Genomic DNA, 14,186 nt, shown 5'->3' on the forward strand with positions numbered 1-14,186 from the left:
AGGGAATAGGGAATAGGGAATAGGGAAAGGGGAACAGGAACAGGGAACAGGGAATGGGATAGGGAACAGGGAACAGGAACAGGGAATGGGATAGGGAACAGGAACAGGGAATGGGATAGGGAACAGGAACAGGGAAAAGGGAACAGGGAACAGGAACAGGGACAGGAACAGGAACGGGAACAGGGAACATGGAAAATGGAACAGGGAAAAGGGAAAAGGGAAAAGGGAAAAGGGAAAAGGGAAAAGGGAAAAGGGAAAAGGGAAAAGGGGAAAGGGAACAGGGAATAGGGAACAGGAACAGGAAACAGGGAATGGAACAGGGAACAGGAACAGGGAACAGGGAACAGCCTCACTGTGCCCCTTCTCTCACCCTGCTGGACCCAGGGACTCCTCTGAATCCAGGCAGGCAGCCCGGCTGAGTCCCACTGTCTCTGCGGGAACTTTCATTCCCAACCACTTTCTCAGCTGAATCTCAGTATTTCCATTGGTTTCACTTTTGTGTGGGGTGTTTCAGTTCTTTTCCTACACCAAGAGGAACAAAGTCCCCGAATGATTCCCTCGAAGGTTCAGCCTTTTTCCAGCTTTTCAAGGGAAGAGCTGCTCTTCTCTCCATTTCCATGCAAGAAAATCAGAAACAAGTGTGACATTCATACAGAATTGTATGGCAATTATGAGCAAACTTCCATTTCCTTTAATGAGGCAGAGGGAAATTACCTGGCTCCTTTTTTTCTTTCCCTGAGACAGAAATTTCCACTCGGTGTAATTCCTAATTTTCTGACCGTGCAATGTTTCCTACAGATGTCCCAGTTCGTTTGTAATTGTTTTYTGTTATCTCTGTGACGAATGCTAAAGGACTGCACTAAGAGGCCAATGAGGATATTAGGAGATTTTTATATGTCACAGGTTTTATATAGGAAATGTGGAAATTAAATTAAGCTTCAGTCCCCTGGAAATTTATATCTCGGCCCTTGTTATACATCATCTATTTAATTAAAATGATAACAYATTGGGCTGCAGTTGTAAAGTTGTTTTAAAAGGAAGTGATATCTTCTGGGGCCTTATTTGGGATGTGAATTAAAAGATGTGGAGATGCAGGAAGAATAACAAGGTCTGCTGGGAGAACTTTTGKTGAGGGTTTATTGAGACCTCTGGTAAATTCAGATTAAAATGTCTCCCCTAATGAAGCYTTGCTGTAATTGTCACTGCTGCATTAACAGTGAAACAGAAGTGTTTTCCTGAGCTTTCCCCTTGTTTTGCTGTTCCAATCACAGAACTATCCCAGGTCATGGAGATGTGTTTGGRGTCTGCCTGGGATGARGAGGAACGGGACAAGAGACAGCYCTGGGAWTGMCAGTYCTGATTCAGATAAATCTGGTGGAGSATGAGCWTTCCAGGAGGGATTTCTCCATGGAAGGGGTTGTTAAACTTTGGAGAAGTTAAACTTTGGAGAAGTTTAACAATGGAGAGAAAATCTCCCTAAGGCAGCTCGCAGTGTTTGTCTGTCTGTGCAGGAGTTTGTGCTGCCTGGAATGCAGAATGGGAATCTGCCTGGRAAAACGAGGATTCCTCAGAGATTTCAGGGTACAACTCACAGTGAAGGAATCTGTGAGTTTATCTGATTTAACACAACATTCAGGCATCTTTGTCACAGTGATCTTTTCCATTTCAGGGAGGTTTGGAGTGCCCATCCCTGGAGGTGTCCAAGGAAGGGCTGGAGGTGCCACTGAGTGCTCTGGGCTGGGGACGAAGTGGGAATGGGCACAGGGAGGGTTTTTCCATCCTCAAAGATCCCCTGGTCATCTTTAGGATGGCTCAGCAGCTTTCCATGGATGTCACAGCAGCAGCAAAGCCGGGAAAAGGAGCAGATCTGGTTCCTGCAGGTCCCAAAGGGATTTGCTGAACCATCACTCTCAGTTCTGTTCTGTCTCATCCTCCATCTCCTGTCACTGCAGCCGAACACCTGAGCTCTGWTTTTGTGCAGGTAAAGGTGATGGATGTTCTGTATCTCCTCCAGCTTCCCTCTCTCATCTTCCCTGGTTTCCAAGGCGATGGGAAGGGAATGTGCAAAGGGCCTCAGATTTTCATTTCGTTTGCATTCGGCAGTAATGGAAGAGTCTGTGTTGGCCATAAAAAAAGGAATGTACAATCAGAGGAGTGAGTGAGGTACAGAAATGACAGAAATCAGCCAGCAGTGATGGCCAGGAATTGTCACTCTGATCACATTTTCATTGTGGAATTGAACACAATTGACCACAAAAACAAAGCATAAAGCAGTCAATTCCCAGACAAACAGAAATCTCTCCCATTTTCCAGCGCTGTCTTGCCCCGGGGTCAGGGGTTTGGGGAGCAGCATTGTTTAAATGAAATCCACAGGCACAGATTCCCGGGATGGTGAAGAAATTGTGTCCCAGAGGGATCAGGGAGCACCACTGGTGCTCAGAGTGAAAAACCCAACACAGAAAGATTTTCTCTGTGAGGTTCTTTGGCATGGAACGCCTTAAAATCATCTGAAAATGCATTTAATTCAAGAAACTTCTGCCTGGGCTCCACTTTGGGGTGTGAATCCATATGTGAGGAACTGGGATCCCTTGGTCCCACCTGCTCAGACCCCACAGTTCTGCAGGAGCAGCATCTCTGGGTTTGAGCAGAGATGGAACAAATCCCTGTTTTCCTCTGTCTGCCAGCTGTTAATTCCTTGACCAGCTCCATTTGTACAGCATGAAATTATTAACAGAAAACAATCTAGGCTACTCAAAAAGTGCCTTCTCTTTGTATTTAGCTTTTTTAATTTTTCAGAATATTTTTTTCAAAGCCTGGTGCAGCTCTGGGGCTGGTGGTTCCCCCCAGGGCCACTGTGGCTGCCAGAGCTGTTCCCCACAGCATGGATGCTTCAGGCAAATGTCATCTAATTAAAAAAAACTTATGCAAATGTCACCTAATTAAAAAAAAATTGGCAAATTTCACCTAATTTTAAAAATCACTCACAACTCTCCCCAAACTCTCCTGGCTCGGGGTGTTCTGATTTCCTTTGTGAAGGCAGCTCTTGCTCCTGCCCCTGGAAGTGGCACCTCATGCCATTTTCTGCAATTGTCCAAAGCTATTTCCACCAAATATTGCCAAATCAGAGAAAAATCCACATCCAACCTCCCCTCCCTTCTCCCAGCCAGCTCCAGTGAGAGAATTTTCCCCATCACATTGTGACAGAATTGATCTGTAATTACAGGAAAGTCCTTAAACAATATAACCCTCACAGCCCCCACAGGAAATGTGAAATCCTTTTCCACTCATTGATCCCATAATTTTCCTTYTGCTCCAGGAAGTTCCCCACTAAAGGGTAAACTTCTGATTCATTAAATAGATTTTATTTTAAGATGGATGGTTATGAAGCTGGGCAAGATTGTTGTAATATCCAAAACTCTCCGTTTGTCGATTTGTGTGCAAGAAGAAACAATGAGAAAGAGCTTCTCTGTCAATATTTATTATATCAAATATTTAACAATGGTTTCTTGGCAGCTGGGCTGTAAAACGGGGCTGTTGAACTTGGATCCAATGGTTTGTTTTATTAGATTAAAATGAAATCTGCAAAAGGCAAAAATGGTGCTTAAACAACAGGAAAATTTGTGTAGCAATTGCTGTTTAATGAGGAAGCTCAGTAGCAGATAATTGCATMAAAAGTACTTTAATGCTCACTTAAAAACATTATTGCGAGGTTGGGTCTGTAATTAGATTATAATTATAAGCAAACATGAAATGGTGATTATTCTCAGCAATTTGGATGGGTTTTTTTGGAGCTCTGGAGCTCCTTTTTTTCTGTGTGAGGCATCTTGGTGAAGATTTCTGTGCTCCTTCTGTCCCTCTTGGAGAGATTGACAATCCACTGTTTATTTGAAATAAAATGCATTTCTGCTGAACTGTCATTCAAACTGTCAACAAAAAGGGACAATTTTAACATCAAAAAAGAACAAAAAAATTGAAAGGATGGAAAAAATCTATTCCCTTTAGTTGTGGTAGAAGTGATTACAGAACAGCAGGTTCAGGTATTCCATGGTGTGAAATATTTCTGGCCAAAGCTGCTCCTCTCGAGGTGTTTGGTGTTTAGGATGGTGTCAGGATCAGGGGCAACCTCTGAGTTTGGTTTGCAAGTAAAAAATCCTTTAGCTGATTCTGCTTTATTTAAATTTTGTGGTTGAATCTCTGTCTTTCGGCTCTGAAGAAAGATGATTAAATTCTCTCTTTATTTCCCTCTCTCTGTTACCACCACCCCAGTCCCTCACATGGCATTAGAGGCTCATTTCATTAATTTTATTTATAATTAAGCAGCGATGTATGGCTGTGTTTGAAGGATGTTCTCAGCTCTTTTGGAGATTCTAAGCAGGGTGCATTAAGGTTAATTACCTAATAATTTACAGTATCAATGCACTCACAGTCACTTTGATCTCCACTAATTGGGCCACTGAACAAAATAAATAAGAGTTTGCAATATCCCAGCACTGAAAAGAGCCCTTTATGGCATTTRTGGTGTCCTTTCTCTCTCCTTGGCYYMTGKGSRRMKYTYWSMRSAGAMAAAMASRRGRRGMRSRWAAWRWRAAMCCCCMARSYCMRGRRRMMMCMMCCYKKRKYTWMMRRRRMKRKWAAAAAWWTCARATTTTGRCATTTTGCTGCTACAGATGTCAAATATTTCACCTTTCTTTTCTCTCATCCTTCCCTTTGGTGCTCACAATCCATTCAGGAATTTCCCATTAAAGCTCCCTCCAAAGTTTCACTCCAGAATGGAGCAGACATTCTTCCTCCAGCTGGGTTCCAGCCTCATCATTTGAAATAAAAATTTGGGGTTTTTCAATTCCTCACTGAGGGAAATGAGAGTTATTTGGGGAATAGATTYCTCTCATCACCACCACTATCCAATGTTTCTTAAATTCTTTTAAAGAAAGTTGTATCAAAGTGAGAGAGGGAGAGTGTAAAGTTATTTTTCTCATTTTTAGCTTCTTTTATTGCAGGAAAAACCTTGGTGGAAAGCAAAAAAAAAAAAAAAAAAAAAAAAAAAACCAACCAAAAAAAAAAGTATGAGGAACTTGGACTGGCTCAGAAGGTATTTTTACTTATTAGTATTTTAAAATGGTCTCCATTTAAACTCTTAGCAGATTGCAGGAGGGCAGATTTGGAGTTTTTGAAACTTGCTTGCTTTAGACCTTTTCCTCCAATATTTTCAAGGGAAACTCTCAGAAAAGTGAGGCAAAGAGGAGCTCTGAGCTATTCTTCATTGTTTGGTGGTATTTTACTTAAATAAACATCAATTAGAAAAAAAAATATCCAGAATTTGTACAGGGGYCCTGAACACTGATAAAACCTTGGGTGTAACATAAAATAAAGCTTCCACTATTAGGGATTAAAACCTGCTAATTCTCAAGGATTCATTTTAACCAAAATTGTCAAACAMAGTGTGATTTATTGAGAGGAGACTTTAACAAAGCAGTTATTTCATCTTTCAAATGCTGTTATGAACACCCAGTGGGGGACTGGGCAATCTTTATGTTTAAGGGGAAATCGATATAATTGATTACATAAAATAAAAGTGCTCCAAAATGAACTGTTACTGAATCTGGCTGCAGGAAAAATGCATTGTTTTAAATAAAAAAAAAATAAAAATCGAAATCAGGGTGAGTTTCTTGCAGGCAGAGAACSCACAATGGGCAGCAGGAATTGCACTTTTGATCCCAAAAACTCTGCCAAGAGTTTGGAAAAGCTTTTTCTTTCTGGTGCAAACACTCCCTGCAGCAGAGCTGAGGGCTTTGATTTCMCTGGAACATTTTAATGGATTTTTATTATCACATCTCTTCCACGAGATGCACACAGCAGTCGATCAAATTAGGGTCAAAATCCTAATCCCAACCAAAAGAGTGGTTTTAGGGGAATTGTGGAGGGCACAGCCCTTGGATTTAGGTCTGAGTGTCCTCACCAAAAAGCTGTGAGCTCCATCCATCATCCCTTCCACCCTGCACCTCCCCAGGGGAAGGAAATTCAGCAGAACTAAAGGGTTATTTGTCAATTTTAGGAGCACCGTTCCACCCCAGCACTGAATTTCTGGTTTAAAACTTTTATCAGGCTTATATAAAGTGACATTGGGTGATTAAACTGGCACCCAGCTCACCCATGAAAACGTACAATGGTGTATTTAAAGACATAAAATAATGAAAATTATGGTTTAGGCTGACACAACCTAAAATTTGGTATGCAAAGCAGCTGTTCCTAAATTTCTTTCAGGAGGTTTTTTTTTTTGTTAAAACCATGCGGTTCCTTAAAAGAAAAAAACAACCTGTCCGCCAGAGATACTTCAATTATCTTTATTTTACATTGTTTTTCTTCTRGAAATAATAGTAAAGAAGGTGCTTGGGATGCTTTTATCTGAAGCAATAAACCTCTGGGATGTTTGAGTGTAATTAATTGCATTGCTTAAAAGTCAGGGCTTCCAGCAGAATATACAATCCCTGACATTTTTGTTATGCATAAACTCGATTAGGCTCATGCCAGAATTAAGCCTGGGGATTGCATTTTCATTCCATTCTTAAATTTTCATTAAAACCAAAATGAGGGGAACTTCCAACAAAAGCTGAGCTTGAGGAAAAAGTGATGATGTGTTCTGGGGATGAGGGATCTGAGGGCTGAGATCCCCGTGTCATAAATGTATTTCTGCCACGTTTGTCAGCTGTTAATTGACATTTCAAAAAACACATTTTAAATGCTCCAGAAGCAGCCGGGGTTTGTAAAGAAATAACAGCAAAGCTTTCTTTTAGAACACAGTTAAATCAACTCAATTTGCTGCTGAGTTATAAAGTAATTAAATGTTATTAGGGATGGGTCAGTCCCAGCCCAGAGGGATCTAAATGGGGCTCCAGGGGGAGTTTCACCCCAAAAATTCCTGTGGGGTTCAGGGAGGGTGAGAGAGCTCCAAATGAGGGAATTTCAGCACCACCCAAGCCCAGGGATGCTCTGCCAGGTGTTGATGTTTCATAAAACACTAAATTGGGTTATTGTGACCCAAATCGAAACAGGGAACKGAATCCTAAAGACCTGAGGGTGGAAACAGGGAGAAGGCAGTGGGAATGGCAGCGTTTCACTGAACTTGCAGAGGGYTCAGGGTCTCAGCTCTCTGGCTGGGGTTCTTCAATACTGAAGAATTGGATTTTTTATTTTTCGGTGGCTGAAGATCCCGATCAATCTGAACCTGGCCAAAGGCTCTTAGAGAAACAGCCCCGAGCTGCTCTTGCTGAAGGTTTCTTGTGGCTCACCCTGAAATGTTATTTTTCTGCTTTTGCCCTGGGTTTTGACCTGCCCTGCTCCTGTTTGGGTGGGCTGCAGGCAGAGGATGGTGCAGCGCTCTGATCTCTGCCAGCAGCAGGAAATTCCTCCTGATCCCACACCATTCTCCTGCTCACAGCCCCACAGCACTCCCAATCCCTCTCCAGGTCTGTTCCCATAAACAGTGGGGTCATTCCTAAGCTGCTTTTGCTCAGATCCCTCCTCTCAGACAGGAGGGAGCAGCGACAGCTCTGAACTCAAACCCTCTTTGCCTTTTCCTGCTCTTTATCCCACTCCTCCCCCAGGCTGGGGGTCTGAAGGAGGGTGGCTTTACTAAAACTGAATTTTATCACCTTCACCTGCGATTTATTTAGGATTCTGTTGTCTGAGCCTGCACATGGCCCCAGAGAGCCCTGGCAGTGAGTAGAACTGGATGAAACCCAGTGGTGATTTCATGTTTTTTGTGAATCAGGGCTAATTTATCCCTGTGCTTTTCTCTGGTTGGGGAATGGACAATTAACAGCCAAGTTCCTGGAACCAAGGCTTTTCTGAGCCCCTTTAGGAGATATTTCTCTCGTGTGTCCATGTTTTTGAGGCTGTTAATTTGATTTCCATTGTCTGTAGCTTTGCAAAGTTGTGCATATAAAACCACAGCGTGGTTTGGGTTTTTGGGTGAGACCTTAAAGCTCATCCCATGGATCAAAAGATCCATGTGCAAGGCACAAAGATCCATCAGTTCAGTGTGTTGGGGAATGAGGGATGAAGGGTTTTATCAGCAGCTCATGGGAAAATCATTTTATTTCATGTTCAATCTGATGGCACTGGGGTTTGACACCGACTGCAAAACCTAAAGCACAAATTTCACCCAAACCCTTTGGAATCAATGTGATTCCTGACTTCAGTCAGGCCAGGATTTCTGCCCAAATTTATTTTAACAGGAATGCATAGGTAATTTCTAGGTCTCTCTGATTCCCTCTAGGATTCTGCCAGACTCATGGCAGTTTTTCTGCCTCCCAGGATGGTTTTTGTGAATCCCAAAAGCTTCCATTTTGCATATAAGAATTACATCAAATAAAAAAAAATAGCATGAAGCGCCTTCCAAAATCCAAAGGTCAAAAATTCGGCTAACATAGATTATTCTTTATTATGTAACAACGAGATAATAAATAAATTTATGAATTCACATGATCTGTACAAGGAGCTTTTGTACCAAATTTGGTACCAGTTATTTGGATTTCATCTTTGTTAATAAACATATGATCTAAAATTATGTACAGTTGTGGAATTAAGGCAAAATCAGATAAAAGACTTTGAACACAACAGAAGGGTTGGRAAATACACAGAAATACAAACAAATAAAGGGGATTTAGTTTCCAGCTGACCAAGTGGTTGTGTCTAAGGAAGGAATCCCTCAGGGTTTGAATACAGCAGTTATYATGGATCACATTAATTAAAATTGAAGAACAAATGTGAGGTGCCCTGCAGGGCAAAGTTGTGCCTGAACGATCCCCTCTGAGCCCGGTGAGCTTTGTCTGTGTGGTTAAAACCTGTTATAATCTGCTTTTCCTTCCAGAAATCAGCACATGGAAAAGAGGAACACCTTCCACACCCAACTGAAACATCCCCAACCCCTCGGATTTGTGGGGTTGGACTCGACTGTGGCTGAGCTCAAACATTGGGGTGAACCCTCCAACACACAGCACGCAGAGGAGAGCTCGAGCAGCCACGTGGCATCAACAATTCCCTCYCTCAAAAYACAGACAYGAGTGACCAATCTATCAATGCATTKTTACTTTGCCAGTGACACACTGACTCTTGATCTCACTGAGCTCAAACTCTCAAAAAAAACCCCTCTTTCCACTCAATTTGGGCACCAGTCTTTTCACAGTTACAGAAAATCCGCTTCTTCCATGAATTCAATGAGTCCAGAGGATGAAAGTTGGAATCAATTTTGCAGTCACAGATATTCGTTGTCTGCTTTAGTCTCAGCCCACAGATATTGTATTTGAACACACAGAACCCTGTGGAGCTTCTGGAAAGTTCAGGAGGGGCCAAAATCCACAGAGAGAGAGAATCCAAATTCACCCATGAGAAACCAAAAAGGAAACCATGGTGACGAAATGATCTTCACGTGCCAGAGGCAAGGACGAGTCCACGCCTGGCTGGAGTCACAGCAGCTCACAGGGGGAACACCAGGAASCCAGAAAATGTCGAGTACTGCCATCCTCCCACCAGGTTCCCTTTCTCCAGCTTCAGGTACACCTTGTCCTCCTTGTCCAGGTAGAGCAGGACCCCGTTGGTGGCGGCTTCACGGGTGACGTCCTTGTCCCCAGCAAAGGCAGARATCACGGGCTTCCCGTTCAGCATCAAATTCACCTGCAAGAGAACCACCCCTGAAAGCTCCAATTAACAGAAAAACATCCAGAACCACCCCTGAGTATAACTGCAGCACAATCTTCAGTGTTTTGTTGGTTGTTTTAAACTATTAATGACATTTATTTGGCACAAGCACGCTGATTTTCCGTGCAGCTGAGCGAGGTATCAGCTCAGTTTGTATCACTTTGCCTATTTCAAGGGTTATTCAGTCACAAATGAGCAAAAAAAAATTATTTTCAAGCGATTTGGTCACCCAGAGATGTGACACGAGGTTTCAGAGGCAGCACATTCCCTGGGAACAGAATGAATGTCCCTCCTGAGGSTGATGGCAGCTCAGTTCTGAGGTTYARAACAGATTTTTACCTTTATAAACTGCCTCCATTTCTCCATAAAACACTTCAGCAAGCCAGCACGGCCTCTGCTCTGAGAGCAGCACCTCTAAATAAAGACAGGCAGGCCTGGGGGAACGGGCACATCCAGGCATTTTTCATTTCCCCCATGGCAAACTCTCAGCTTCCCTCTGGTTTTTCCTTTCTAAGCAGCTCTRAAGCAGTCACTGAGGGGTGAATTATGGGATGTTCACCCCTATCCACTGYGCTGGTCTGGCAGGTGCTCCCGTTAATTTGAATAAATGAATGAATTAGTGCCCAGCAGAAGTTGGGGCGGCAGAGTTTGGTGTTTATTTGGGATTCACCAACCTAGGAAATCCACTCCATCAGGCGTCCCCAGGGAACCCACTGCAGTTTAATGATGTTTAATGGCTCTGGCAGATGTTGTGGGGGCACAGGAACATCACTTGTGTGGCAAGCCTGCAGGTGATTTAGGACGGGCTCAGTCTGGGCTTAACTCTGGCTGAGACTCAAAGCGCTTTGATCCTCTCCTTGGTTACCCCACACACAGAAAAAGGGCATCAGGGCTTTACTCATCGTTTAATTCGGGTTTATCTCACTCCTTCTGGCCCATCTCTTCAGGTCAGGCTCCCCTGCAATCRTCTGACAGCAGAGGAAACACCCCAGGTTTGCACCCCATGGTCTCACACTGCTCCAAAGCAGAGCCAAAAAAACCCATCCAACACTGCACAATCTCCTGCYCAGGAGAGATTTCAGACCATGCCAYRGKCTGGAACATTCCCTGAGCCCCAAACTCTCAGGTTTGAGTTCCTGACACACCAGAGTTTGAGCTTCCAGACTCAAACCTTGGCATCTTTCTTGCTGATGYGAATTTTAAACCCAGTGGCTGACACACACTTACTCAACCTTCAGCACTCAAGAGAGTGAAGACAGCAAATCTGGAGTGAAGAGAGCAAATCCTGAGCACATTAAACAGTTTATAAACCTATGTTAGAGATTTTCACGAGATCAGTGTTTCATTCACGGCCTGGTTGGGATCAGGATTTTACATTGTGCTCCAATGGGGGATTTCACCAGAGATGGGATCGTGGCTTGCCCCAGYTCCCTCAAATCTCCACCCTTCACACYCTGCCCTGGAGCTCCACTGCACCCCAGGGAAATGTCCCCTCTTCAATTTATTTGTTGGGCTACAGCAGAAAGTGCAGAATTGCCCTTTTTTTCTAAGAGAATGGTGGGAAAATAAGTTTAAGCAGGTCTAAAGGTTTCCTAGAAGACAGGGCTATGCCCAACCTCGGTCATCAGCAGACTGAGATTGTAACTGGGTACCTGGCACCAAGAGCCAGGGCACAAAACATTACAAAACCACTCAAATCTGGTACAGAACCCCAGCATTCCTGTGTTCCACACTGCCAGTTTAACCTGCAGCAAAATACAACTCTTTTAAGTGAAATTCAGAGCTCTCTTTTACTCTGGATCACTCATTCTATTGAATGCTTTATGTCACCCCAGACCCTCATGGCACAGAAGTGGAGCTGTGGTGATTTATCTGAGCTGAGGGTGCCTTATTTCAGCTGTTCTCTTTAAATTATTGACTTCACTGCTGGGAGACCAACACCACAGATTGCTGTAAACTAAGCAATTTTTCCTTAAAATAATTTTCCTGTGCTCAGTCAAGATCCTATCCCAAAATAAACAATTTAAATCAAGATTTTATAATCATACCCWATCAACATACCTGAATTGTTTGACTCTGGTAGACTTTAATGACGTGAAAATTGAAACTGTAAATTCCTTTCCTTGGTGASACAAAGACGGACTCCAAGGTGAAAAAATTGCCCACATTTACCAGGATCTGCAAACAGAAAAATATAACACGGGGATTAGTGCAGGTAGTGCGTGCTAAACAAAAATACAGATTGTTAACTTTAGAAACCATTCATCCATGGAAAATTTTTATCCACATCTATGCTRGTTTGTTCATTTTCTCTCAATTGCATTGGCATAGCTCATAAAATGGGTATTTAGTTGTATTTATTGTACAACTTTACTACAAATAAATGAGGGTGGGAATTATCCCTTACTTTACTACTACACCATGCCTTCAAGTCCTTTCTTCTGTATGTGTGAAAGGAGTTTAAAAAGGTATTTTTGTTCATCTTTCCCCCAAAATGACATCCRAACACCAATTCTGGGAATGGCACCATTGCCAGAATGGCAATTCTGGAATAACTTTTGATTAAAGAGCAATGGCCAAGCCAACACTGCCTTCCCAAAGTACCAGTGTGAGGGAGGACAACACGAGACATTCCCAATTCACAGCCAGCCCGAGTCACTGGAACWYCTGGCACATCCCAGCACAAACTGCCTGTGAGCCTCCCTGTGAGTTGTTGTTATGAGYGCTAATAATAATTTGGGTTTGATTAAATGGAGACAATTAACAGAGGAGAACATTTTAAATGAGTGCATCATCATCCGTATGTTACACACCTCTGCAATGACTGCACCTTGCTTTCTTCTCACTCAGTTGTGCTTTATTTGCTTTATTTTTAATTGATATTTCCAGGCTCCTTCGTGCCGGGCACAGCCCTGCAAAGCCTCTGGGACAGTCTGTGGATTCAGGGGCATTCACAGCACCGGCACTGAGCTGGGTGACACCCCTGGGCATTCACAGCACCGGCACTGAGCTGGGTGACGCCCCTGGGCATTCACAGCACCGGCACTGAGCTGTGTGACACCCCTGGGCATTCACAGCACCGGCACTGAGCTGGGTGACACCCCTGGGCATTCACAGCGCCGGCACTGAGCTGTTTGACACCCCTGGGCATTCACAGCACCGGCACTGAGCTGTGTGACATCCCTGGGCATTCACAGCACCGGCACTGAGCTGTGTGACATCCCTGGGCATTCACAGCACCGGCACTGAGCTGTGTGACACCCCTGGGCATTCACAGCACCGGCACTGAGCTGTGTGACACCCCTGGCCCCGGCTGTCACCACAATTCACTGCCGCGACAGCAGGGAGTGGGAACAGCAGAACCATCAGCCCCAARGGCTCTGGAGCTGCCCCGGAGCAGGAGCTGAGCGCGGTTTGGCATCTGCACCTTGAYATCGGTGCTGAGCGGAGCTGGAATGGGATGTACGCTGGGAAACTTCAAGGATTTTCCCGAAAAATTCTCTCTTCTTCCCCCGGCCAAAAGCTGCACAAACCCTACACGGGCTGTGTAGATCCTGCTGTCCCCGAGCCCCTCGGGGCGATGTCACCCCGCCGGTGCCACCGAGCGCTGCCAGCCCGGCACCTCCCGGGCGCTGTCCCCGCTGCACCGCGGGGCTGGGGGACAAACGGGGAACTTCCAGAGCCCCTCAGCCTCCCGTCCCCGTGCCCGAAGCCTCCGGCCCGGGATGGATCCCCCCCGGCACCCCGGGAAAGGGCGAGGCTGCCGGCGGCACCTGTTGGCCCGGGCGCGGCGCTCACCTGGTCGAAGTAGATGATGCGCGTCTTGTTGCTCATCTCGGAGGGCTCGTGGTTGGTGCTCCGCACGGCCGAGAAAGCCACCTTGGAGTTGGCCGCCCGCACGGAGATGCCGAGCGGCGAGGAGGACGCGCCCTTGGCGTCGGGGGCCGGGTTGGAGTCGCAGACCACCAGGCACTTGCCCTCCAGGACGATGGGCTCGGTCTCGTTCTGCGCGGAGGCGGCGCGGCCGCCCAGCGCCAGGGCCAGCAGCATCGCGGGCAGCAGCCGCCAGCCCATGGTCCGCACCCGCGGCCGCCGCTCCGCGCCCCGCTCCGGCCACCGCGGGAGGCTCCGCGCACGGCTCCGCGCTCCTCCGGCTCCGCGCTCCTCCGGCTCCGCGCTCCTCCGGCTCCGCGCTCCTCCGGCTCCGCGCTCCTCCGGCTCCGCGCTCCTCCGGCTCTGCTCTCCGCGTTCCTCCGCTCCGCGCACTGCACCGCGCTCCTCCGGCTCCGCGCTCCGCTCTCCTCTCGCTCAGCGCTCCTCCGGCTCCGCTCTCCGCGCTCCTCCTCTCCGCACTCCGCTCCGCTCTCTTCTCGCTCCGCTCTCCTCCTCTCCGGCTCCTCTCTCCGCCGGTTTTTCCCTCTTCTCTGCTGCTCTTTGCCTCCTCCTCCCACCGACGTCGTCTTCTTCTTCTTCTTCTTCTTCTTTTGTTC

The 14,186-nt window shown here is 45.7% G+C and overlaps 1 protein-coding gene across 1 annotated transcript; it reads right to left on the minus strand.

Moving 5' to 3' along the window:
• Window positions 1-9,474: 9,474 nt before the first annotated feature.
• Window positions 9,475-13,770, minus strand: CBLN4 (cerebellin 4 precursor). Its single transcript, XM_057380738.1, has 3 exons — window positions 13,495-13,770; window positions 11,758-11,874; window positions 9,475-9,672 (listed from the first exon to the last, which is right to left on the minus strand). The coding sequence occupies exons 1-3, from the start codon at window positions 13,768-13,770 to the stop codon at window positions 9,475-9,477; spliced, it is 591 nt and encodes a 196-aa protein (XP_057236721.1).
• Between the last annotated feature and the right edge of the window lie 416 nt (window positions 13,771-14,186).

Source organism: Malurus melanocephalus, unplaced genomic scaffold (genome assembly GCF_030028575.1).
Source record: "Malurus melanocephalus ecotype Western Australia unplaced genomic scaffold, MMel_1.1 scaffold_469, whole genome shotgun sequence".
Classification (NCBI taxonomy): domain Eukaryota; kingdom Metazoa; phylum Chordata; class Aves; order Passeriformes; family Maluridae; genus Malurus; species Malurus melanocephalus.